General features: G+C 40.1%; 1 protein-coding gene across 2 annotated transcripts in view; it reads right to left on the reverse strand.

Moving 5' to 3' along the window:
* LOC126263146 (transportin-1) overlaps window positions 1-25,307 on the reverse strand; it is a 148,936-nt gene that overhangs the window by 19,194 nt on the left and 104,435 nt on the right. For both annotated transcript variants that reach the window (XM_049960180.1, XM_049960181.1), the window contains exons 10-16: window positions 24,014-24,186; window positions 23,764-23,913; window positions 23,087-23,248; window positions 22,802-22,909; window positions 17,036-17,282; window positions 11,057-11,155; window positions 10,861-10,956 (exon numbers count right to left, since the gene is read on the reverse strand). In XM_049960180.1, coding sequence (XP_049816137.1) covers window positions 10,861-10,956; window positions 11,057-11,155; window positions 17,036-17,282; window positions 22,802-22,909; window positions 23,087-23,248; window positions 23,764-23,913; window positions 24,014-24,186 — 1,035 coding nt within the window. The remainder of the gene's footprint in view (window positions 1-10,860; window positions 10,957-11,056; window positions 11,156-17,035; window positions 17,283-22,801; window positions 22,910-23,086; window positions 23,249-23,763; window positions 23,914-24,013; window positions 24,187-25,307) is intronic.

Here is a 25,307-nt window from a genome sequence, read left to right on the forward strand (position 1 = left end):
CGTACTGTTTACAGAGCAATGAGAAAGAAATTTTACACACTTGTGAGAAGGAAATAGTTAATAAAAAAAAAAAAGGAAAAGTAAAAATGTCCAAAATTCAACAATAAGAAACTTATTATGGGATCTAAGAACTGGAGATAATTATTTTACAGGGAGACAATTATGAAAGTGTTTATTGTACTAATAACAAGAAAGCTAGTGCCGCCCCCCCCCCCCCCCCTGTGACAAAGTTTTTTCATTACATACTTTTGACAACACAGAATATGAAAGTACAGTTTGTCAGTTGCTTCCACTGGGCTGCCTTAATGAGTTTTCTCGACCTGCAGCACACAACATTTACACACACACACACACACACACACACACACAAAATCAATGGATTTACTCACATCACCTCACAGTACATTGTTTTCAGTACCATTTAAAGAACTGTAGATATCCATTTTAGATTGATACAATTATGAATGTGTGTATTGCGCTAATAATAAGAAAGCTGCCCCCCCCCCCCCCGGCACACACACACACACACACACACACACACACACACACACACACACACAAGAGAGATATATTACCGATGCCACCACCAAGTATTTTCCACCCCTCTGTGCAGAATGAGTCATGCATCCTCTTCCTTATTTGCATATTAAGATAATCCAACTGAATTTTTATGCTGTCTTCATATCCCGTGAAGATATTTGAAAGGTATTTCATAACAGTTAATGCAACAAGAAAAATGGTTTTGAAGCTTCATTACTGGTGATTTAACTCAATTGTACAATGATATAGAAATTCTTTATTTTAAAAATGTTTTTAACCCTATGCCAACCATTCCCAGATACTACCTGAACTGGACTGGAAACTGCCAGTTCTATTTCTGCGACACTCACGTTTCTTTTTTGTTTGGAAATGATTATATGTACAAATTTAAAAGTTTTTCATGCTACCTGAGCGAAGACAAACAAAATCTTCATTCTTTGAAACTGACTTAACAAAGAACTGTTTGGGAACTTTCTGACTGGAATGTCTGCTTTTCCAAAAACTTCAACACCTTTTTCTTCCGAAATGGCCTATGTCATCTACATTTGGCTGTATTTAAGCTTTGAAAAATGATTGTTCTGTTGAAAAGCTGCAGCATTTCCAGTTTGTGAACTGGATGCTTCTCTGGTTTAAGGTGTTCCTCGACATTATTTGTCTTTTCCTGCTCCATTCAATGATTACAAAATCTGCAGACTATTAATTTCGCGGCCATTCATAGCCATGTGACCCAAGCTCGACTATGCTGAGGGTCGAACTGACAAGGCACTTAGCGTAAAGTAGAACCGAATGTACAAAATCTATTTTAACGTTATGAGACGATTTTTAGTGCAGTCTAAAAACATTACATATTTTGTTTTTCAATTACAATAGCACAGAGTCCTAGCACTATAGGCTTAAGTGTCAGATGGCCGTGAGTGTAAACTGACTAGAATTTTGACTGCCTGGGGGGAGAGGGGAGTGGTGCAGAGAAGCAAGCCCCAACACTGCCTCCCATTCACAGGGCAGCAGCACACACACACTTGTTCTGCGAAAGCAACTGAAACACTGTTGCAGAGATCGCCGACTCCTTCTGGTGTCATGTGGCAGTGAGCATTGTACTCAAAATCCATGATGGGCCAGGATTAGTCATTTCACCCATTTCAAAATAAGAAAACAACGAGAAATGTACAACACAAAGCATCTGAGGATGGCTACCACACAACTGTTTATTAAGGTTAGCAGAGTATTGTTAACAATGTAGTTCAGGCCCAATCTCTAGCAGTATTCAATGCAACCACAGTTCAAAACATGTGCCACCTAATTTGCCATGTTAAAAGTGTCCGCTACATGTTTCTTTGTTATAAAATGGCAGATCCCACGCCTGAGTCCTACATTGCATTATTTGGAGAGTATCTTTAATAGCTCATTCAACCTCCCTCTACTGGCATGGCACCGTATTGTTGCGCGAATTACTAAATTCGTTATGTTCATTCACTTTTTATTTTGCAAACAGATTCTCACTCACATCATCATTCCAAACTGGGCTTTACCAGATGACGTACAATACCAGCAACTGAAAATCTGTTGCATTTTCAATATCTACATGCAGAAAATAAAGCTATTTCTATCTATATCTGATAAAATAATTCACCTGGACACAATTCGCTATGAAATAGTGTAATTTAGCATTTTAAGGTATAATTTGCATCTATTTAGCATTTATCGTGAAATGCTAATCTTTCCGGTCCCTACTGACGATGATTCTACGGACTTCAATAATATAAGTACAACACACTGCTGCAACTCATTTATAGACATTTTGGTCCAATACTTTACAAATTAACATTTATTTTCCTTCGCTTTCAAAATTTTCTTTCCAAAATGTATTTATAACTCCTGTTTACTGTCTAATATTCTGTACTCATTATTACCACTGCTTTATATCAGATGTGCCTGTCTACTCCAATTTATTTGTTGAAGGTGTACCAATTACAGGAAACTCCCTTCTTATGTGTTTACACAATTTTTAAGTGGTTCACTTTTAAATTACACTGCCTGCTTGATTAATTTGGAATTTTACATGCACTCACTGCTCAGTGTTAAAAAATGTTGTCACCTTACGTCATCCTGTATGGGCAAGAGAAGGCACTTTTACTGATTGGAACAACACACCTTGTATTTACGAATGCAGTATCCATTAAGAATTGGCTATATGATTGGCAATAACCATATTACTATACAAACATATTCACTATACATTAAGCACTGTACCTATTACCTTCATTAATTGCCAGTGAGATGGAAACGCCAACCAATAGTACATAAGGGTCATTCCATGTCAAGTCGCCTAATTTCTGAACATTTTCCTGCTTGAGCATAACATATTTCAATTAAATTTTATGTGAACATTCACACATCTCCAATGAACATTGGTAAAGTTAAGTGTTCGTTGAAGCAATACTGGCTGATATAGTCCCTTGTTTGACTCCACGCATGACTTTGCACAGAATTAGTTCAATTTTCTGGTTGGTTGAGCTGTTATATCCTGGGCAATATTTTGTTGAAAGAAATGAAACTTTTGTCTGACCTTTTTTTTCCGCTTTCAACACTACCGCTGCTATAAAATCCACCGTTTCTGGTTCACAAACAGTTCCTTTCACCTATTTAACAACCATTTCGGCTAGATATGATAACTTTCGCTTTATTTCCATTTCTGTTTTTCCCCACATCACTGAAAATTTTTAGCAGCTTCCCACAGGTTTTAACGTCATTATTTCTGCGCCAGGCAATTGTTAGCCTAATTTTCATAATCTGCCACCACAAAACCACTCCTTTTAATACATTTACACGCAGTTTTTTCGAAATTTTCCCGAATTTCTCCATCCTTTAACGTGTTTTGGCGGCAACACAACCACTAACCTTTGTGCACATCGTTGTCTACCAACCCAAGTTCACCACAGGATCAACATAGCCCAGCTTTAACCAACACTTTTTCGCCTTTTTTCACAACAGATCTCCAGTTACTTTCTAGTTCACCTTTATCTCTCCCCATATATTTTTATTTTCATTGTCATTTCAGCCTCATGTTACACTTTCCACCCTCTAATACCATGTCACCCTCACAACACCCCCGCAACGAACCCATTAAGTTTTATTTACATTCCCTCCGCAAACATGCCTTCACCCTAGCCAGATTACGCTCGCATATTTTATTTTCTCAGGCTTGTCTGACATTTGGCATTACCCCCAAAGGCCTCACACTTAAAGTTCCCATCTCTGGCTGCAACCCTTCTTTCCATCAGTCCCTATACCAGTTCCAAACTGAACAATCCATTGCCCTCACCCACCTAATCCTTCTCCTACACATCAACTCAGCCAATGAACACACCCGTCAACTCCTATCCTTAATGAAAGTCCTCAATCTTTCCTCTCCCACATCCACACCGGCTGTTCAGAGCATCCTCCTACAGGCCAACCGTAAATTAGAACAGCATGCCACCCTCCACCTAAAAAAACTATCCAATCTCCTGGTTTCCCACCTCCGGAAAGGCAACTCACTCACCCTTCACAACCTTTCCAGCAAACCTCAACCTCCTCTCATTGCACACAAACCCAGTCTCTCCCATCTACTCAATCTCCCACTTCCAGCTCCACTCCCTCCAAAACCTCAAAATTCCAATCAACACAATCTGGAACCACAACACCCTAATTCAGTAGTTAACCTTTCCTCCAAACCTCTGTCCTATCCAAAGGCCTCGCCTTCAGCCCCACTCCCAGATTCAACCAAACAGCCCTCGTCAAAGATTTACTGTCCTACACTCGTACTCTCTGCTGGAAATATCACTTTGCCACGAAGAAAAATGATCCTAACCCTACTCCTAATGATCCAACTACCCAAGACACTATCCAAATTGAACCCTGCCTGGAACAGTTCCGTCCTCCGTCACAGCGGGACCCACCTCCTCTTCCTCAAAATCACCCTCTCCAAACCTTCCAGAAATTTCTGACTTCCAGCCTTGCCTCTCAATCCTTCTTAAAAAACCTTAATCCTACTCCCAACATCACCACTGCTGAAGCCCAAGCTATCCGTGATCTGAAAGCTGACCGATCCATCGTCATTCTTCCGGCGGACAAGGGTTCCACGACCGTGGTACTTGATCGTCGGGAGTATGTGGCTGAGGGACTGCGTCAGCTTTCAGACAACACCACACACAAAGTTTACCAAGGTAATTCCATTCCTGATGTCCAGGCGGAGCTTCAAGGAATCCTCAGAACCTTAGGCCCCCTACAAAACCTTTCACCTGACTCCATCAACCTCCTGACCCCACCGACACCCCGCACCCCTACCTTCTACCTTCTTCCCAAAATTCATAAACCCAACCATCCCGGCCGCCCCATTATAGCTGGTTACCAAGCCCCCACAGAGCGTATCTCTGCCTACGTAGATCAACACCTTCAACCCATTACATGCAGTCTCCCATCCTTCATCAAAGACACCAACCACTTTCTCGAACGCCTGGCATCCTTACCCAATCTGTTACCCCCAGAAACCATCATTGTAACCATTGATGCCACTTCCTTATACACAAATATTCCGCACGTCCAGGGCCTCGCTGCGATGGAGCACTTCCTTTCACGCCGATCACCTGCCACCATACCTAAAACCTCTTTCCTCATTACCTTAGCCAGCTTCATCCTGACCCACAACTTCTTCACTTTTGAAGGCCAGACATACCAACAATTAAAGGGGACAGCCATGGGTACCAGGATGGCCCCCTCGTACGCCAACCTATTCATGGGTCGCCTAGAGGAAGCCTTCTTGGTTACCCAGGCCTGCCAACCCAAAGTTTGGTACAGATTTATTGATGACATCTTCATGATCTGGACTCACAGTGAAGAACAACTCCAGAATTTCCTCTCCAACCTCAACTCCTTTGGTTCCATCAGATTCACCTGGTCCTACTCCAAATCCCACGCCACTTTCCTTGACGTTGACCTCCATCTGTCCAATGGCCAGCTTCACACGTCCGTCCACATTAAACCCACCAACAAGCAACAGTACCTGCATTATGACAGCTGCCACCCATTCCACATCAAACGGTCCCTTCCCTACAGCGTAGGTCTTCGTGGCAAACGAATCTGCTCCAGCCCGGAATCCCTGAACCATTACACCAACAACCTGACAACAGCTTTCGCATCCCGTAACTACCCTCCCGACCTGGTACAGAAGCAAATAACCAGAGCCACTTCCTCATCCCCTCAAACCCAGAACCGTCCACAGAAGAACCACAAAAGTGCCCCACTTGTGACAGGATACTTTCCGGGACTGGACCAGACTCTGAATGTGGCTCTCCAGCAGGGATACGACTTCCTCAAATCCTGCCCTGAAATGAGATCCATCCTTCATGAAATCGTCTCAACTCCACCAAGAGTGTCTTTCCGCCATCCACCTAACCTTCGTAACCTATGAAATCCCCAAACCACCTTCCCTACCCTCTGGCTGCTATCCTTGTAACCGCCCCCGGTGTAAAACCTGTCCCATGCACCCTCCCACCACCACCTACTCCAGTCCTGTACCCCAGAAGGTGTACACGATCAAAGGCAGAGCCACGTGTGAAAGCACCCATGTGATTTACCAACTGACCTGCCTACACTGTGATGCATTCTATTTGGGAATGACCAGCAACAAACTGTCCATTCGCATGAATGGACACAGGCAGACAGTGTTTGTTGGTAATGAGGATCACCCTGTGGCTAAACATGCCTTGGTGCACGGCCAGCACATCTTGGCACAGTGTTACACCGTCCGGGTTACCTGGATACTTTCCACCAACACCAACCTAACCGAACTCCGGAGATGGGAACTTGCTCTTCAATATATCCTCTCTTCCCGTTACCCACCAGGCCTCAATCTCCGCTAATTTCAAGTTGCCGCCACTCATACCTGTCATACAACAACATCTTAGCCTCTGCACTTCCGCCTAGACTGACATCTCTGTCCAAACTCTTTGCCTTTACATATGTCTGCTTGTGTCTGTATATGTGTGGATGGATATGTGTGTGTGTGTGTGCGCGCGAGTGTATACCCGTCCTTTTTTCCCCCCTAAGGTAAGTCTTTCCGCTCCCGGGATTGGAATGACTCCTTACCCTCTCCCTTAAAACCCACATCCTTTCGTCTTTCCCTCTCCTTCCCTCTTTCCTGATGAGGCAACAGTTTGTTGCGAAAGCTTGAATTTTGTGTGTGTGTTTGTTTGTGTGTCTATCGACCTGCCAGCGCTTTCGTTCGGTAAGTCACATCATCTTTGTTTTTACACACACACACACACACACACACACACACACACACACACACACACACACACACACACACAAAACAAAGATGATGTGACTTACCAAATGAAAGTGCTGGCAGGTCGACAGACACACAAACGAACACAAACATACACACAAAATTCAAGCTTTCGCAACAAACTGTTGCCTCAACAGGAAAGAGGGAAGGAGAGGGAAAGACGAAAGGATATGGGTTTTAAGGGAGAAGGTAAGGAGTCATTCCAGTCCCGGGAGCGGAAAGACTTACCTTAGGGGGAAAAAAGGACGGGTATACACTCGCACACACACACATATATCCATCCACACATATACAGACACAAGCAGACATCTCACAAGCAGACATATTTAAAGACAACTATTAAAAAAAAGTATTTTTCGATCTGATTTTGCTAGAAACTATATTCTACAAGGTGTACAACTTTGCTTGTGCCGTTTGCTGATGGGTGGCAACAATGGTAAGTAGAGGCCAAAAGAAACAGATCGCAGACATCAGGCAGTTAGCTTGGACCTCAGTAGACATAACCTCATTCAAACAGTAGTAGATTTGTGTCTGCATCATAAAGTTGCTCTTGATTGAAAATGTCAGTTTTCGAGATTAAGTCTTGTCATTTGCAGGAGGTGTTACAGCTTTTTTCAATATGTGGCTGTGTCTCGTTGAATGCTCTCAAGTACATATGGTAAAAATGCCATTAGTGAAAGAACATGTCGCAAGTGGTTTCAAGAACGGTTATTTTAATGTGGTAGACGGGCATCGTGGTGGAAGAGAGAATGTTTTCAATGATGCACAATTGGTGACATTGCTGGGTGAAGACTCGCATCAAACTCAAGATGATTTGGTACGATTAGTGGGAGTGACATAGCAAGCCATTTCAAAATGTCTCAAGGCTATGGGCATGATTCAGAAAGAAGGAACTTGGGTCTCGTGTGAGCTGAAACCAAGAGACGTTGAACGGTGTTTGTATGTTTCTGAACAGTTGCTTCAGAGGCAAAAACGGAACGGATTTCTGTATCGCATTGTGACCGGGGATGAAAAATGGGTTCATTATGATAGCCCTAAACGCAAAAGATCATGGGGGTATCCCAGCCATGCTTCCATGTCGACAGCCAAACCAAATATTCCAGGCTCCAAGATCACACTCTGCATTTGGTGGGACCAGCTCAGCGTTGTGTACTACGAGGTGTTAAAACCAAGTGAAACAATCACAGGTGCTCATTATCAAATGCAATTAATGTGTTTGAGCAGAGCATTGAAAGACAGACGGCCACAATACAGCGAGAGACATGATAAAGTGATTTTGCAGCATGACTATGCCCGACCCCAAGTTGCAAAAGAGGTCAATGCGTACTTGGAAACATAAAATGGAAAGTCCTACCCCACCAGCCGTATTCTCCAGACATTTCTCCCTCTGACTATCACCTGTTTAGATCAATGGCGCACGCCTGGCAGACCAACACTTCTGATCAAGTCACAAACTGGATCGATTCGTGGATCACTACAAAAGATGAACAATTTTTTCGATGCGAGATTCGTTCACTGCCCGAAAGATGGGAGAAAGTAGTGGCCAGCAATGGAAAATACTTTGAATGATAATACATGTGTAACCAATTTGTTTCATTAAAGCTTCAAATGTAGGGGAAAAAACGGTGGAAGCAAAGTTGTACACTTTATATAAAACTTTACAAACTGGGCTCATTAGAAAGTCCAAGGGTTTGACACCGAATAAAGTGTATTTGATTGTCCAATGCAGGCTAACAATGCTAGATAATTTTAATCAAAGTGGTGGCGCAAAAAGACCATAAACTTCGCATTCTTGTATATCTGGTAGAGTGAACACATGCTGAACATTAAGCCTAATACATAAAAGGTCAGTAGCACAAAGATGTGGAATAAAAAAATTTATTCACCTACTGTTTTCCAACAATCTACAAATTCGTCAAAAATATGTCAATTATTGTGAAACGGTGAAACTAGGGTACGTTCACCACTTCTTTTACAAATAATGTTTTCTATTAATGTTGCAAAACCAGTCTCATTTGTATTTTAAGTGCATACAACGGGTTGCTGAAATGTAGCCTGTTGCAAAGGTACATCCCCCCCACATTTGTCCGTCATTTACAGGCTTAGTGCACATGGAACACCTAATGTGATTTTCTGAATGCTTGAAAGTGCGTTCTTTCCAACCATAATTAGTATGAAATCAATTACAGAAAATGAGTTTCTAAAAGCAAACTGACAGTTATCTATTTCTTTAATTTTATGAAAAGCAAGCTTTAACTGATTTTGTAGAAAATAAGAAAGCAGTATGTGAATGATTTTTATATCAGAAAACCTTGCACTACTAAGTTATTACGTCTCGCTTTTCGCGATTATCATGCCTTGAATCAAGGAGATGTAAGAAGCCAAAATTAGAACTTTATTCGCAGTGAGATTGTTCTGGATACTTTACTTCAAATTATGTATCACTGATAGTCTATGTTGGAAATTAAACCCACTGTTCTCGGAGGCTTAAAATAGATTATTTTGAATGAGACTGATTTTGAAATATTAACAGAAAATGATATTTGTACAAGAGGTGTCAAATACACCCTATTTTCACCATTTCAGAGAAATTGTCACTTCTGACGAGTTTGTAGAGTACTGAAAAACTGTAGATGAATGAATTTTTTTATTCCACATCCTTGTGCTACTGACCTATTGCATGTTAAGTTTCATATTCAGCAAGTGTTTAGTCTACAAGATACAAGAGCAGAAGTCTACATTCATTTCACACCGCCATTTTTGTGTCCCAATTTTATTTAAATTGTCTAGCATTGATAGCCCTCGTTGACAATCAAACACATTTTTTTTGGTGGTTAATTCCTGTTTGGAAAGTTTTTTTTAGAACAAAATTTAAAATCAGGTTGAAAATACCAAATTTTCAAGTTTGTAATTCATTTGCAGTGTTTGTATGGAAAGTAAAGCAAAGTTGCCCATATTATAACAGCTCAAAGGCAAAGTTGCGCATCAAGTCAAACAAGGGCATATCTGCTAACTTTGGAAAAGTGGCATAGGTAAAACTAACACATGACAAAAAAATTAATTATTTTTGACATACTCCGGCTTGACGAAAATAATACTTCTGGGTTACACAATATAATAATTCATGCTTTAAACAGGGTATTTCAAGAAAATCTACTTACATCATAGCCCAATGATTCGTAGGGGAACATACAATCACGAAGAAATCCATATGAAACAGCAGCAGGCATGGTGAATATTGGTTTGGAGACACAATACTTTAAAAAGGCTTTACACAATAAAACTTGCTTAACGTAACACAGAAGTAATATAATATACACTGCACATCATATGCTAATTCTACTTTAAAGTCACCGTTGTGGCCTTTTTAGCTTCCTGCAAAAAGTCTTGAGAAAATATTTCCTTCTAACAGGGACCAGAACTGTGTCTCAAAAATAGAAATTAATGTTTCAAAGTTTAGTACATGAAGTCATGAAATGACACCATGCATCTGTAAAATGCTGCAATTTCCATAAATCTTATGGTAAACCACGGAGGTTGACTGGTTTACAAGGGGCTATGCCTCGGCCAATACTGGTTCAGCAAATGTTAAATTTTACCAATGTTAATTGGGGACATTCATGAATGTTCACATATAATTTCAATAAAATCTGTGATGGGTGAGCAGAGGCCTAAGTGAGTTGACATGGAACGACCCGAACAGCTTCCTAAGATTCGGACAGTATTTTGTCAAATGAGATCTGTTGGAACATTGGAGTATTATCGTATAAATGAAAGAAATTTAACAGCACAACACAAAATTTTAATAAACTGACAAACCTGCAGCATACGAGATGTTTTGAGTAAGCTTCAAGATGAACTGGAAACTAGCAAAATTAATTCAGAGACAAGAGATGGACCTTACACCACAATTTATATTTTATAAGAATATGTTAAATGTAACAGTTTTATGAAACGATGCCTAATTTATCAAGGAAAATTGTTATACAAACCTGTATTCTCTAGCAGAGTCTTGGGTGTGTTCGGACGATTTATAATTACTATCAGTTGGTTAAGAACCATCGGTATATAAGGCCTCGTGTCCTGACCTGGAAAAAAAAATTTGAACACAAATCTCATTTAAGTACTTTCAACATTTCATGAAGTTATGTACATAAGTAAGTAAAAAAGTATTTGAAAAATACTAACCCAGTTTGATTGAAATTTCACCAATAGCCCATGTTGCATTGTTACATACAGAAATAAATTCAGGATTCAGATTATGTCCAAGAATTGGTAAGAAGTCCGCTGTAACAAGAAATATAAAATTAAACAAACAGAATAATCTTTCCATCACATGGTTGCAACTAAACAATGTGAAGTCCAGGATGGAATAATGACAATATTATGTGAGGATCAATTGCTACTCACCATATAGCAGAGATGACGACACACTCAGGCACAACAAAAGGCCTACTGAAGATTTTGTTTTGTTATGGTTTTAGGGCGCATAACTGCTACGGTCATTAGTGCCCGGTCTGTGGCTTACGGGGGGAACCAGATTGGAAAGCTGCAGCAGCAATGGGAGCGAAACTCAAAAAGTGGGGAAACTAAAAAATAGAAGGAAAGCTTAGAAAACCAATATAGAAAGGTGTGTGTGTGTGTGTGTGTGTGTGTGTGTGTGGAGGGGTTGTTTTCCCCCAAAAAAGGGCTTCAAATAACCGACGTCATCTCACTGACACTAATAAACTCGAGGACATGATCGGCTGAGTGCATGTCATCTGATAAAATGGAAGATATATCAGGCGGCAGCTGTAGACGGGCACATAGCGGAGTAAAATACGGGCACTCAAGTGAAAGGTGTCACACCGTCCACAGTCGAGAGCAAAAGGGACAAAGCGGGGGAGGATCACCACTTAAAAGATGTCGATGGCTAAAAAGACAGTGCCCTATACGGAGTCTAGTTAAAATTACCTCCTCCCGACGACGAGTTTGGGAGGAAGAGGTCCAAGCACAGAGAAGAGCTTTCACATCCCACAATTTATTATTGGGAAGTGTCGACCCATGTGCTTGGCATAAAAGAGCAACACGACGATATGAAACACTCCATAGATCGGCGAAGGGAATCATGCGAATAGCTGGCCGAGGAAGAGAGACTGCAGCCTTGGCCGCTATATCGGCCGCCACATTTCCACAGATGCCAACATGTCCTGGGATCCAGAGGAACGCCACAGAGATGCCCCCAAGTGAAGGCAGTCCTGAATCCGGTGGACCAGAGGGTGGACAGGGTAGAGAGCTTGGAGACTGAGGAGAGAGCATATAATACACTGTACCCACTGATGGCGACGGATTTACCGTATTTACTCGAATCTAAGCCGCACCTTTTTTCCGGTTTTTGTAACAAAAAAACCGCCTGCGGCTTAGAATCGAGTGCAAAGTAAGCGGAAGTTCTGAAAAATGTTGGTAGGTGCCGCCACAACTAACTTCTGCCATCGAATATATGTAGCGCTACACAGGCATGCAGATAAATACTGGCGGCAAAACCTCTGCGTCAGTAAAAAAAAAGGTGGAAGACGAGCTTTTTTCTCCGCCCCAAGTTTCGACCACTTCATTTTCATACATTATCCAACGAAGTAAATACAAATTCCGTATTGTTCATCTTCGAATGTAGCAGCATTTCAATGTACTACAAAAATCCGACTGGCAAGACCGTTTGGGATGTATGTCAACATGGCCAACTCTACGTTCTGAATTTTTTCCTACCTGTGAGAAGAGATGGTTGCTAATAGGAACTTTTATGAATTGTGAATCACACGCAGTATTCTCTTCACCATAAGAATAATACGAATATAAACATTTTGCCATGTATTCTTTCGTGTTTGCTGCTATGTCATTTAAATCCTTTCTGCCCAATAAATTATGAAACTTGAGTGCGACAACAGCAAACGCGGAAGAATATACATATCATGTCATGTTTATATTCGTATTTTTCTTATGCCTAATAGTGATACAGTCAGAATTGAAGCACAGGAATTGACTAGATTTTTAAATCTAAGATGACTCTAATTTCTGTGCAGAATATAATTACTAAAGAGGCGTCTGCAAAGATTTTCAAACGGAGAAAAGTTTTCACTAAACTCTCGTTCAGAACATCTTGCATCATACGCAGCCTATTATTTGGTTCTTGTTGATCATTATCAAAGAAAGCAGCAGTGTAAGTAACAACAAATAGCAGTCTCTTGCCATTGTTTCGCTAACGAGACAATTCCTCTCTCTTCTTTTTTTTTAAATCGTAAGCGGCGGTAGCGCGCACAAAAGCAACCCATGCCGCGAGCGGCGACAGGCCGTAAACACTCATTATCAGAATGCGACGAACAATGCGTGACACAGTACAGTAATGCATTTTCAGCTTAGAGTGACGTAAACACCTATAACAAAGAGAACGGCATTTATCAGATGAAAGAAAAATAAGCAATCAATTCAAACCAGACGAAGCACGTGAAAAAGGAAGGGTACCCGTATAAATACGGACGGAGTGCCTGACTCATAGCAATGCCTACCTGGTAAAGCTTACCTGCTAAGCTTACGACAACCAAACTACTGTAACCGTATCGTCATTTATTCGACCTAAATTGTGTCTCATATTACAATTGACCAACTTTGTTTCGAGTTGGAGGTGTGGCCTAAAACTTTTCTCTCTGCTTCGAGTCTCAAACTTCAGGTGCGGCTTAGATTCGAGTGCGGCTTAGATTCGAGTAAATACAGTACTGGACAGTCTGGAGAACAGCATAAAGCTCCGCAGTAAAAACCGAACACTGGTCTGGAGGCCGAAATCGATTAGGGGTGTCGCCAACAATACAGGCACTCCCAACACCAAATGATGTGTTTGAGCCATCAGTGTAAATAAATGTGGCATCCTTCATTTGTGCGCATAGAGCAGCAAATGCTCGACGACAAACGAGAGAAGGGATACCATCCTCGGGAAGCTCACAAAGGTCACGGAGTAGGCAGGTCCGTGGGCAGAACAAAGGTGGTGCTGTACCCCAAGTTGTCAAGAAAGTTTTAGGAAAGTGGAAGGAAAGAGAACGTAGCAGTTGATGGAAGTGGACTCCCAGTGGCAGTAGAGAGGAAGGGCGGCCTGCATACCCTAAATCCAAGGAGGCATCAAAAAAAAAGGTCATGGGCCGGATTAGCAGGCATGGAAGACAGATGGCTCTAGCATAGCGACTCAGGACAGCTCGCCAATTGGATGGGGGAGATTCAGCAGTCTCAGCATAAAGGCTTTCCACAGGGCTGGTGTAAAAAACTCCGGATGCTAAAAGCAATCCACTGTGGTGGACAGAGTCGAGACGCCGAAGAATAGACGGCTGAGCAGAGGAGTAAACTATGCTTCCATAGTCCAATTTCGAGCAGACTAAGGCGCGATAGAGGTGGAGAAGGACCACTAGGTCTGCTCCCCAGGAGGTACCATTCAGAACACTGAGGGTGTTGAGGGATCGCAGACAACAGGCTGAAAGATAGGAAACGTGGGAAGACCAGCACAGTTTTCTGTCAAACATACGACCCAAGAATTTAGCGACATCCGCGAACGGAAGGTTGACAGGGCCTAGATGGAGGGACGGCAGAAGAAACTCCGTACGATACCAAAAATTGACACAAATGGTGTTACTGGGAGAAAAGCGGAGGCCCGTTTCGATGCTCCAAGAGAAGAGGTGATCGAGACATCCTTGAAGACGTCATTCAAGAAGGCTGGTCTGTTGAGAGCTGTAGAAGATCGCAAAATCGTCCACAAAGAGGGAGCCCGAGATATCGGGAAGGAGACAATCCATAATTGGATTTATGGCAATGGCAAACACTACAACACTTAGCACGGAGCCCTGGGGTACCCCATTTTCTTGGGAGAAAGTACGGGAGAGAGTAGTGTTCACCCGCACTTTAAATGTGCACTCTGCCATAAATACATGAATAAAAAGGGGCAGCCGACCTCGAAAGACCCAAGAGAACAGTGTGCGCAGGAAGAAGAAGATGAAGAAAGAAATAAAGAAAAGAGTGACATTATTTCAGATGCATGCATGTGACAGCATGTTCCAAAATGCCGAGGGGGGTGGGGGAGGGAGACCCTTACTGCACAAGTTCACAAGTATGAATATTAGCAGCTTCCTCCTGCTTATGCAAATGGAGCAAGTCTTTTTTTTTTATGTGATCTGGTCTATGGTGTGCCTTTAGGGGCTTGAAGAAGCACCATTAATCCATGTGCGGTTCTTTCAAAAACCTCTTAATATACAATTTTTTGCACAAAAACTGAGTATTGCATTCCAAGACAGCTATGCACAGCAAATGCCAGAAATTTTTACAATAAGCTTGCGATCTATAATAATCTTCAAAATTTTCTTGATGTTTTTATCAGTTTCTGAGATACAGAAGTTCAAAGTTACCTTACATGCACATGTAAAATACACACATCACATAAGTGTGAGGCAACAACATACTTTATACAGTGATGTAGCACAGAGAAAAATGCTGTAGTGATGTAGCACAGAGAAATAGACTGTAAGGTGTTCCCATTATCAGAAGGGTTCTGGGAATCTCATATTTTACTGAAACACATGCAAAATTTTTGTGCACAGAAAATTCAGTCTGAGGTGTAAAATTAGTTGTGTGTTATTTCAATTTCACGTAAGTAAACTAACAAAATTTTGCTGACCCTTAAAGTTCTTTTCATGTGTGAGACATGCCCTGCTGTGGCCAGGAAAAGAAGTGAACCAGCACAGCACCAAAGGCAAACATGTTCCTATTTAACATACTCAGTGCCCCTGTCCCACCAGGTGTAGCATCACAGGGAACAGCAGGTGGTCAGCACCACTCCTAGTGTGTTCTATCAGTGCCATCTGGTCTATGTTTTGTTTGCTGTGTGGGTCAGATTCGCATCCGTCCATGCCTGGCCATTCTGCCATGAACGTCAGTTGTGATTTAGGTGTTGGTTTATCTTCGCACCAGTCTGTGGTGAAACTTGTGCACATACGTTCAATTGTTTTCAATTTACTGTTTTATCTACAAAATAATTATTTTCAGTGTAATTACACACAAAATTTACCTTCAATAGGAAATAATTTCCTCTTACATCCACATCTGTTTTGAGACACTTTTGTGTTATTATGATAAATATAATTATTTTATGGATAAAGAACAATAAATCTAAAACAAGAGCAGTTACCAACACAGAACGGTAGAAAGATAAACGAGCAGATAAATCTTAACTGACATTCACTGCAGAGTACCCGCACACTGACAGACAAATCTGACACGCACAGCAAACATAACATATTGTGGACCAGACGGCACCAATAGAGCTCGTTAGGCATGGCGTCAGCCACATGCCGTTCCTTGAGTTACCACACCTGGCATGACGGGGACACCGAATATGTTAAAAAGACTGGCTGAAAAGTGGGGTACCACTTGTCTCATTCTATCTTTCTCAGCACCTTTACAATTTTTCCCAAAAATTTTAGCATGTGAACATATTTGCCCCCTTTTTATGCTGAAAGAGAAGGGCACACGGGCAATGAGGGAGTAACAAAGCCATTGATGCCAGGATATACATGTGGACAATGGAGGCAAAAATTAACAATCCTGGATTTTTCCCAATTTTTTAACTGGGTGACAATAAACTATACCCCAGGTGGAAGAACATTATTCCATTTAAGTGACAATACACTTTCCTTTGCAGCTCTAAAACTTATCAACCCTCCGAATGGTAAAGGTTTCACACACCAGTGTAGAACTTTCTGGCATTTTAGGAAAAGAAACCCAGTAAAAAGCAATGTGTTTTGGAAACATCTTTGATGTGCGGCAACATGTACACTCCATATTTTTGTATTATGAAAGTATAAATACAAATTCCACCAAAAAAAGCAGGGTAGCTTCACAAGCATTGAAATCAGTAATTTATGTTAGCCAATCACCGCTGAAGTCACAACTTGCCAGCCAACAACAGCAACATCATTATTAAGTTGTGAAAACACACGAACAGGAACAGTTTAAATTTATGTAAATGCAGTATACCTACAAGAAAGGCTAAGCTTTCATATATAATATTGGTCACAAAAAATTTTGTCATGAGAAAATGTACATAAATATATCGGTCAATCCATTTTGAGATTTCATTTAAAGATATTTGATGAAACTTACATATACACGGAAGCACGTGCTGGAAGCAGGCCTTTGTGAGGTCACCAAGAAGTGCAAATGAGCTCTGACGCACTTCAGGCATAGGATCTTGCATACACTGAAAGAGCAGCTGCATGATATTTGAATTGACGACAAGCTTCTCAATGTGCCCATCAAGACCTTCAGCAAGCCCAGATAACAAGTCAAGGGCCACAATCATAAAATCTTTGTCTGGTGCTTCAAACTGCTCTGGATTTTGTGTGTTTGCCTGTTGACAAGTCATACATCAGCCTATGAAATATATAGTTTCACAGTTTAAAATTCACAGAAAGTTATACAATTCTTTGTTAAATCTGACAACTTACAGTTACCAATTTGAAACAATGACTGTATAATGAATACATATACATATATTTACTAAGTGAAAGCTCGCAGAAATGATAGTGCGCAAATACACAAACCAACAGCTCTTAACTGAATAGGCATTAACTTTTGTAGTTTTTTGGCCTTTTTCATTTGCAGTTTACCTGTTAATACATTAAACTACTTCATTAAAGCAAAGGAATTTATGCTTAGCTTGTTTCACAGATGAGGTCAGAGCTACATGGTCAGCACAACGGTATACCCACATCTATTATGCCACCAGCTTTTGTGGCTTTCCCAGCTGTTTTAGAGGTAATGGACTTTACCATGAGTCACAAAGATTCTGACCAGAAGGTCATGCAGCAATTCCAGTTCACTACTACTGTCCGATAATACAGGGAAGTAAAAACTATTTATGTATTGACTATTAATGGACATTGCTATGGTCATGACCTGCATAAACAGAAACATTTCAGAAAGAAGAACATTAGATTCAGCCGTAGTAGCTGTGAAAATACTAGACATATGATCATTTCTCTATTTTCATCAACTGTATTTCATTTTTGACCATCTTAATAATCACATATGTGGTAAAAGCTGTGCAGAACTGAAGTTGTACGATGGCCACTATGTTAACAGCTGTGGGTTCAAGTGCTCACACTGAGGGAGCCACCACAAACAACTGATGTACACAAATTTTTGAGGGAACAACACCTCACCTCAGTCTGCTGCCAGTTCACTTGGAACAGTGCAAGTTTTATCATATCATTTTACAATTCTTGGATGAAAGTTAATCTATAAGTTTTTGTTTGGTACAAAACAGGAGCTGCTTACTACCTAGTGCGTGTATTGCATTATTTAAATGAAATTTTGAGTATCTTGCTGATATTTTGACTGATGTTTGTAATACTGAGTGGTGTGAACGATTCCAATATATGTGTATTTTATCTAAAATAAAATTTGGTTTCATTAGGAGTATTCCTTCCTGCATACAAATCTGCATTTGTACTGCACAATTTAAAAATATTTTAAGCATATATTTGCATTCTGCTTTATTTTATTTGCTTCAATTTTTTGTACTTCCTACATTTTATGGTGTACTCCAAGTTTGCATTTTTTTCTTACACACTTACAGGTTGTATACGTGGACAAGGAAAAAAAAATTCCTGGATTTTTCCCGGTTAAAAATACACTTTCTCCCAGATGACAATACACTTTTGGTGTGTTAAGTAACAGGGAAAAAAACACGTTTTGGAAAGATGTCCGATGTGCAGCAACATGTACATTGCATATTTTCGTATTACGAAAGTATAAATTTGAATTCCACCAAACACCGCAAGTTACTTTCCGAAGTATTGAGATCGAGATTGCAATGCGCTTTTGTAAGCCAATCGTGGCTCGTGTCAAGCGATCTCACCAGCCGATGACAGCTGATATTCAGAGCATAGGACTCGTGATGTAGTCATCCAATAGCAACATCAATGTTAAGTAGCGGGAGCACAGAAATAGTGAAAGGTAATGGTTTAAATTAATATACATAGTGTTGCTAAAAGAAAAGAAAAGAAAAGCTTTCACGTAGCCTGTAATATTGGCCTCAAAGATTAATAAGCAGCAAGAGAAGCTAAGCTTCCACACATAATGTTGATCTTTTTTGCATGTGTTACACTTTAAGATACATCACACACCTGTGACAGTAAAATTTTTAACAACAACATAAATGTCTGATGATCTGGGCTCGAAAATATTCTAAATGGTCGTTCTCAAAGATTTGAATTTTGAATGAGAGTCAAAATCTGCAATTTAAGAAATTAATCGGACATTGGCGGACAGAGATCATCTTGTGTAAAAGGAAATTTACTTTACTTGAAAGTACCTCTCTTCAAACAACCATTCGGAATATTTTCTCACGACCTGTTAGAAATAGATTCGTTTGAGCAGTTGCGCCAGATGACAGGCGTCGCCGCGCTTGAACAGCTACGACACCGCAGGAAGCCCGTATGTTCGTACGTGTAAAACATTAAAAGATCTTACAATATGTCATAAAAGAAACAAGACGTTAGAGGATACTCTAAGAACATGGGAATTTTGTGAACCCTACTAAAATGCATAAATCGGCTTAAAGTCCACATACACATGTCCAGATTCAGATCTAAATTTTCTTGGAGTACCATATCGCTGTATCTCATGTTTGGTTCTTTATTATGGCATAATGCCATACATGCTAGACAGTGAAAACGTGAACTTTAAATGTAGCGAACAGTTGAAACTAGGCAATAATATGGAATTAAACACTTTGTTTCAAATAAATTGACTGCCTCAGCAGAAAAGATTAATAAAAGTAAAATTTCTTTAACAAACCGCAAAGATAACTTCATTGTTCTGCAAGGCGATTAACGCTCGACTGTCAGAAAGGTAGAAACAAAATAAAATCTGAAACTAATAACTTATTTTAGCCTTCCGTAATTATGTGAATGTATTTTAATTCACTTGATAGCTCCCGACCACAGCAATCCGTTTTGTTTTCATTTGACGTGAGAGCAATAAACTAAGAGGAAATAGCAAAATCACTTAACGTAAACACTGGTAACGTGGAGACTACCACCTCCCCACCACAGCTCAGACTGCTCTGTACATCAGATCCGGATCTACGAGATTTCCATACCGGGCCAATATTAGATAGTGGCACTCCCCCTCCCTCGAGTGTTTGAGGTAGGACGCCAAAAATTTAAAAAATCGACTTTTCAAAAATATCTTCATATTGTAGCGCACATCTTCCTGAAGGGTCTGATACATAAAACATACATGATTGAGGGAATGTAAGACACGTTATTTGGTCTTAAGTGTGCCGAAGTGCAGTGTCATGCCTCTTCACAGAATTGTACCATTCCACGTCTCTATTTCGCTCTTTGGAATTCAAACGTGTAATATTTTGTAATGGGTGCCATCGAACTATACTCGGGCCAGTGGAAATTTAAATGTCCTATGGTGCCTCTCTACTCCCAGTCGGCCCATTTGACATCCTGCCCTCTTTAAAAAAAATCTCGTAATTAGTAGTGTATGGGATTATTTGTAACTGGGAGGACAAGAACTCTTCAGAAAATTTTCAGTCTTTACTGCCTATTAGCTAATAACTTGCTGTTCTGTGCGACATAAAATTAAATATAGGATACATAAAACGAGTAAAGACAAGAGACAAGTAAGACAGTACACATTTCTTCAACCCGTAAGTCCTAGCTTTTTTTCTCTCTAATCTTGTCACAGCTTTATATGGCATACTTTTCTTTCTGGGAAAGAATCTATTACGCCATCAAAGTTCGTCAACGTTTTGCTACATGAAAAAACGCAGAAAAGCTGTTAATACAAATAGTACCCAAGACTGGTGTGGTTTCTCGATCTGATTACATGTATTTTGTCACTGTCTGCTAGATAAAACGAAATAGGCCTGCCTAATATTGCAGCAATTATTACACACACCAAATAAAGTGTTCAAACTATCCTTTGAAGAGGGACAATATGCAAGAGATAGGCAAAATTATGTGAACAGCGGTAGTAATAGAATGGTTGTGTTTGACTGTCAACAATGCAGGTTAGGTATTGGTTACACTGGACTGTGCGTGTTCAGTACAGACTAGGCATCAACGCAGGTTGTTTACGAGTAGTGCACACTTCTTATTTGCATTCAGAGGCCGAATTTGATGTGCAATGAAAGACCTAACAGAGTACCAAAGAGGGCAGATTGGGGGGGGGGGGGGGGCGCAATTAGCTAGAGCATCAGTAACCAAGACAGCCAACTTATTGAATGTTTCAAGAGCAACTGTTTCAATAGTCATGACAGCTTACACAAAACAAAGAAAGTCATCATCACGCAAATATAATAGTGGGTGCAAATCAAACCCAAATGACAGAGATTGTCGTATGCCAACATGAATTGTGTCAGAACACAAAACTACAGTGGCTAACGTGCCAGCAGAGTTCAATAGCCATCTTCAAGATCTCGTATATATCGACGTTGTCTGTCACGAACTAGCATTTTCATGGAAGAGCTGCTATAAAGAAACCATTAGTGACGACAACCGACACAAAGAAGCATAAAACATGGTGTCAGGAGCATAAATCGTGGACAGCTGATCAGAGGAAACATGTCATATGGTTCGACGAGTCAACGTTTTCGTTATATCCAACATCAGGCCGGATTTATGACTGGAGAACGCCGAAAGAAGCCTACCACTCTGACTGCTTGATTTCAACGGTTAAGCCTGGAGGTGGAAGTGTGATGGTGTGGGCAGCCACATTGTGGCATTCTGCTGGTCCTATCATTACTCTAAAAGGCCTTGTTACAGCCAACGATTATGTGAATATTTTTGACGATCAGGTGCACCCCATGATTCAAATGTTCCCAATGGTGATGCCACATTTCAGGATAATAATGCACCCAGCCAGGACAATTGTGGTATGAGCAAGCAACTGAACTGCAGCATCTTCCCTGTCCAGCACATTGTCGAACCCTTGTGGTCGGTATTGGAGTGCAGAGTCCAGAGCAGATTTCCATCTCCCTTATCAGTACAGGAGACAGAGGAGGTTCTGATTGAAGAGTGACATAACATTCCACTGGAGACTATATAATAATTATATGCCAGTATGTCAAGAAGAATTGCAGCCGTATTAATTAATAAACCATTCCCAAGTAAGTATGGGTGTTCACATTATTTTGCCTATCCCCTGTAACAATTTAACAAAAACCTCCAAATCCAAGGAGTCTTATGAAAAGACTAGAATTACACACACTGACACAAACTGGTTATTGCTGTCCCCTCTTATTGTAAGTAGGATTTATGAAATGTTCACTTACAGAAAGAAAAAACTGAACATAAAAAGTTTATGCACACTCTTCGCTTTCTGTGAATGAGGACACTTGCGAGGAAGAGTCATTAAGGCTTTACATCTGGGCAATGCTGGTGTTTATCGCTTACATCACAGATACAGAATTAAAAATAGATTTTGACCTGTGTGATTTCAACGTATCAAAGGCTTTTGGATGGAACTCTTACTCGTCTGATAGGAGTTTCATGTAATAAGTTGAACACTTACCAAAGTTGACAATAACAATGATGATGAATCTGCAAAGGTCAAATGCAACTGCTCAAGGAAATAACACAAGTTTTAAACTATCTATAATGCATTAAAAGAAGAAAACACATTATCGATATCTTACAATGGACCAGAACACAACCAATTTACATATGTATCTGCCATCTATTTTTCTGAGCCACTGAAGGGGCACCTAGTCCATAGAATCTTAGAACAGCTTTACCACATCTCAACTATTGTATTCCAGGAACATAGTTTTCAGGAATAAACTGCAACGTGATACCACCACAAGTGAAGCTCATTTAAAACACGTTAGAAAGAAAAGTGTGCACTTACAATGTGTTGATTAAGTGTCTGTTCAACAAGAGAAACACATCTTCGATACACAGGCTCACAGTATGGCAGGAATCCACTCTGCAGTGCTGTTGCTACACTTGACAGGCACTGGAAGAAAAAAAAAAAAAAAAAAAAAAAAAAAAAAAAAAAAAAATGTTTTACATAATTTAATACATTATGTACAATGAACTTTTTTGTTAGCATTTTTTTATTTGCAAATAATTTAGTACACATTAACTGCAACAGCTAAGCCCACAGTTCAAGTTTTATTAAAGTGTAGCTTACCTCCAGAAGTGGGAAAAGGTCTTTGTCTTCGTCTTTTAATATGTTCCATTTCTGAATAAGTGGTGGCATTAACATGTTGATGTACTCCGGCTTATTCAGATGATGGCCCACGGAGTCTGCCAGTGTTCCAATTGCATCATACAGAATCAACAGATTTTTGTGCTTTAATAAAACATAAATCATCATCAATTCACAAAATATCCCATATTATGTGTGTCAAATTAACAAGTGAGCAGATTTCTACTCTTATTATTAAACAAGTAAACAAATCAATGCTGCAAGTTTAAAATCAAGCAAAAAGCAAGCATAAAATTTTTCTTTAAGAATGTGTTAAAGTGGAATGCCAGATTGAAAATGTTGACTGTTTCATCTGTCTGACAGTCTATGAATTAGCCCAAACACTTCTAAAACATCTTTGAAGCTGGGACAATGTAGTCCTGAAGAGAGAGAGAGAGAGAGAGAGAGAGAGAGAGAGAGAGAGAGAGAGAGATAGAGATAGAGATAGAGATAGAGAGAGAGAGTGCGTGCGCGCGCACTTTCTGTTTGCTTAATGGACACTCAATGCATCTACTATAATGTAAACTGTCACTTTTACTTCTTCCATTATTTATATTTTATCAAGGAACTGCCACTGCCATAACATAGATAAAAGTTTTGATTTTTGCAATGGGTATTACCTGATACTTGCTAAAGGCAAACACTAATGTCTCCAGGATGAACCCAAGATATGGCACTAGTTCAGTACATGCCTCCTCTTCCAGTGTAGCAAATGCCGAACATGCTGCTTCTTGTACTCTCTTATTACTGTCCAGTACTCGCTTCAATAACTGCACAACAGAAACAGAAAAGAATTATGAGGAGGATGTTCTGCCATACTCTGCAATAATTAAGTACAATTATTATTTTGTATTTAGTGTAAGAAATAACCTCTGTCATCAGTGGTTTCAGATAGCTGTCATGAGGCTGTGAGACAACCCAATGAGAATAGCGGCTGAGAGTCCAGCAAGTAATAGCTCGCACCAATGCTTTTTTGTCTGACAGGCAATTTATCAGGTATGGAATCAACTCTGTTAGATGTGGTATCATTCCTGTCATGCAACCTGAAACAAAGACATAGTACAATATATTCTTCCATAATGGGAGTTCAACTGTCATGTGATATACTTAATGAGCAACTTATTACAGAACAACCTTTACCATAGGATAAAGATTTCTATGATTCAGAATATATCAATACCAAAGCAACACTGATTTCTTGATGCTTGACCCAGAAAAAAATGGGTAGCAATGCTAAAGATGATCACAGCATTCATATAAACTTTTTGAAGCAGTAGAAATGAGTGAAAAGAGAGTTGTTTACCAGACATGGCATTCACCTTAAGAGGAGAGGCAAACATACCTTAGGTACTCTTAAATGCAGCAATCATGAAAGAAATCAACAAAATATCTCCTCACCTGGGACCTGTTCCCCTCAAATGGCTCCAGCAATCCCATCAGATTAATTTTCAAGATCAGAATTTCTGTGAAACAGTTAACAATGAGCCTATTGTTTCTGAGCCCACAAATAAATACTTTTTTAGGCAAAAGCAGCTGCTTTCAGCAAATACCAAAGCTATGACAATTTTTCACCATAATGTAAAACGACCTACAAAGTTAACAAAATTTGTGTTCTTTTAGATGATCCACAAGAGATAAAGGATGCCGATGTTTTATGCTTTAGTGAACACCATATGAGAAATGTTGAAATGTTACACATCAGTGGATACTGTCTAACAACACATTACAGTAGATCTATCATGAAGAATGGTGGAGTGGTAATTTACTTAAAAAATAACATATCATATAGTACATTGAATTTAAAGAGTCACTGTATTGAACAAGATATTGAAATATGTGCCATAGAAATTACTGTAGGTGACCGTACAGTTTTAGTGTTAGCACTATACAGAGCTCCCACAATATTCTAAAGAAGAGTCAGTTTGGATTTCGTGCTGGTCTTCCTACAAAACAAGCAGTATTCTGCTGTTCTGGAAGCCGTGAACAAAGAAAGGTCTCCAGTAGGTATTTTTTTGTGACCTCTCAAAGCTTTTGATTGTGTAAACCATCTAATTCTTTTGAAATAGGCAGACTATTATGGTTTGGGTGGTACCGTTGGTTCATGGCTCCAATCATACCTAAAGGACCGAAAGCAGACTGTAATGCTGAATGGCTCATCCAGAGT

The sequence above is a fragment of the Schistocerca nitens genome, chromosome 6 (genome assembly GCF_023898315.1).
Source record: "Schistocerca nitens isolate TAMUIC-IGC-003100 chromosome 6, iqSchNite1.1, whole genome shotgun sequence".
Lineage (NCBI taxonomy): Eukaryota > Metazoa > Arthropoda > Insecta > Orthoptera > Acrididae > Schistocerca > Schistocerca nitens.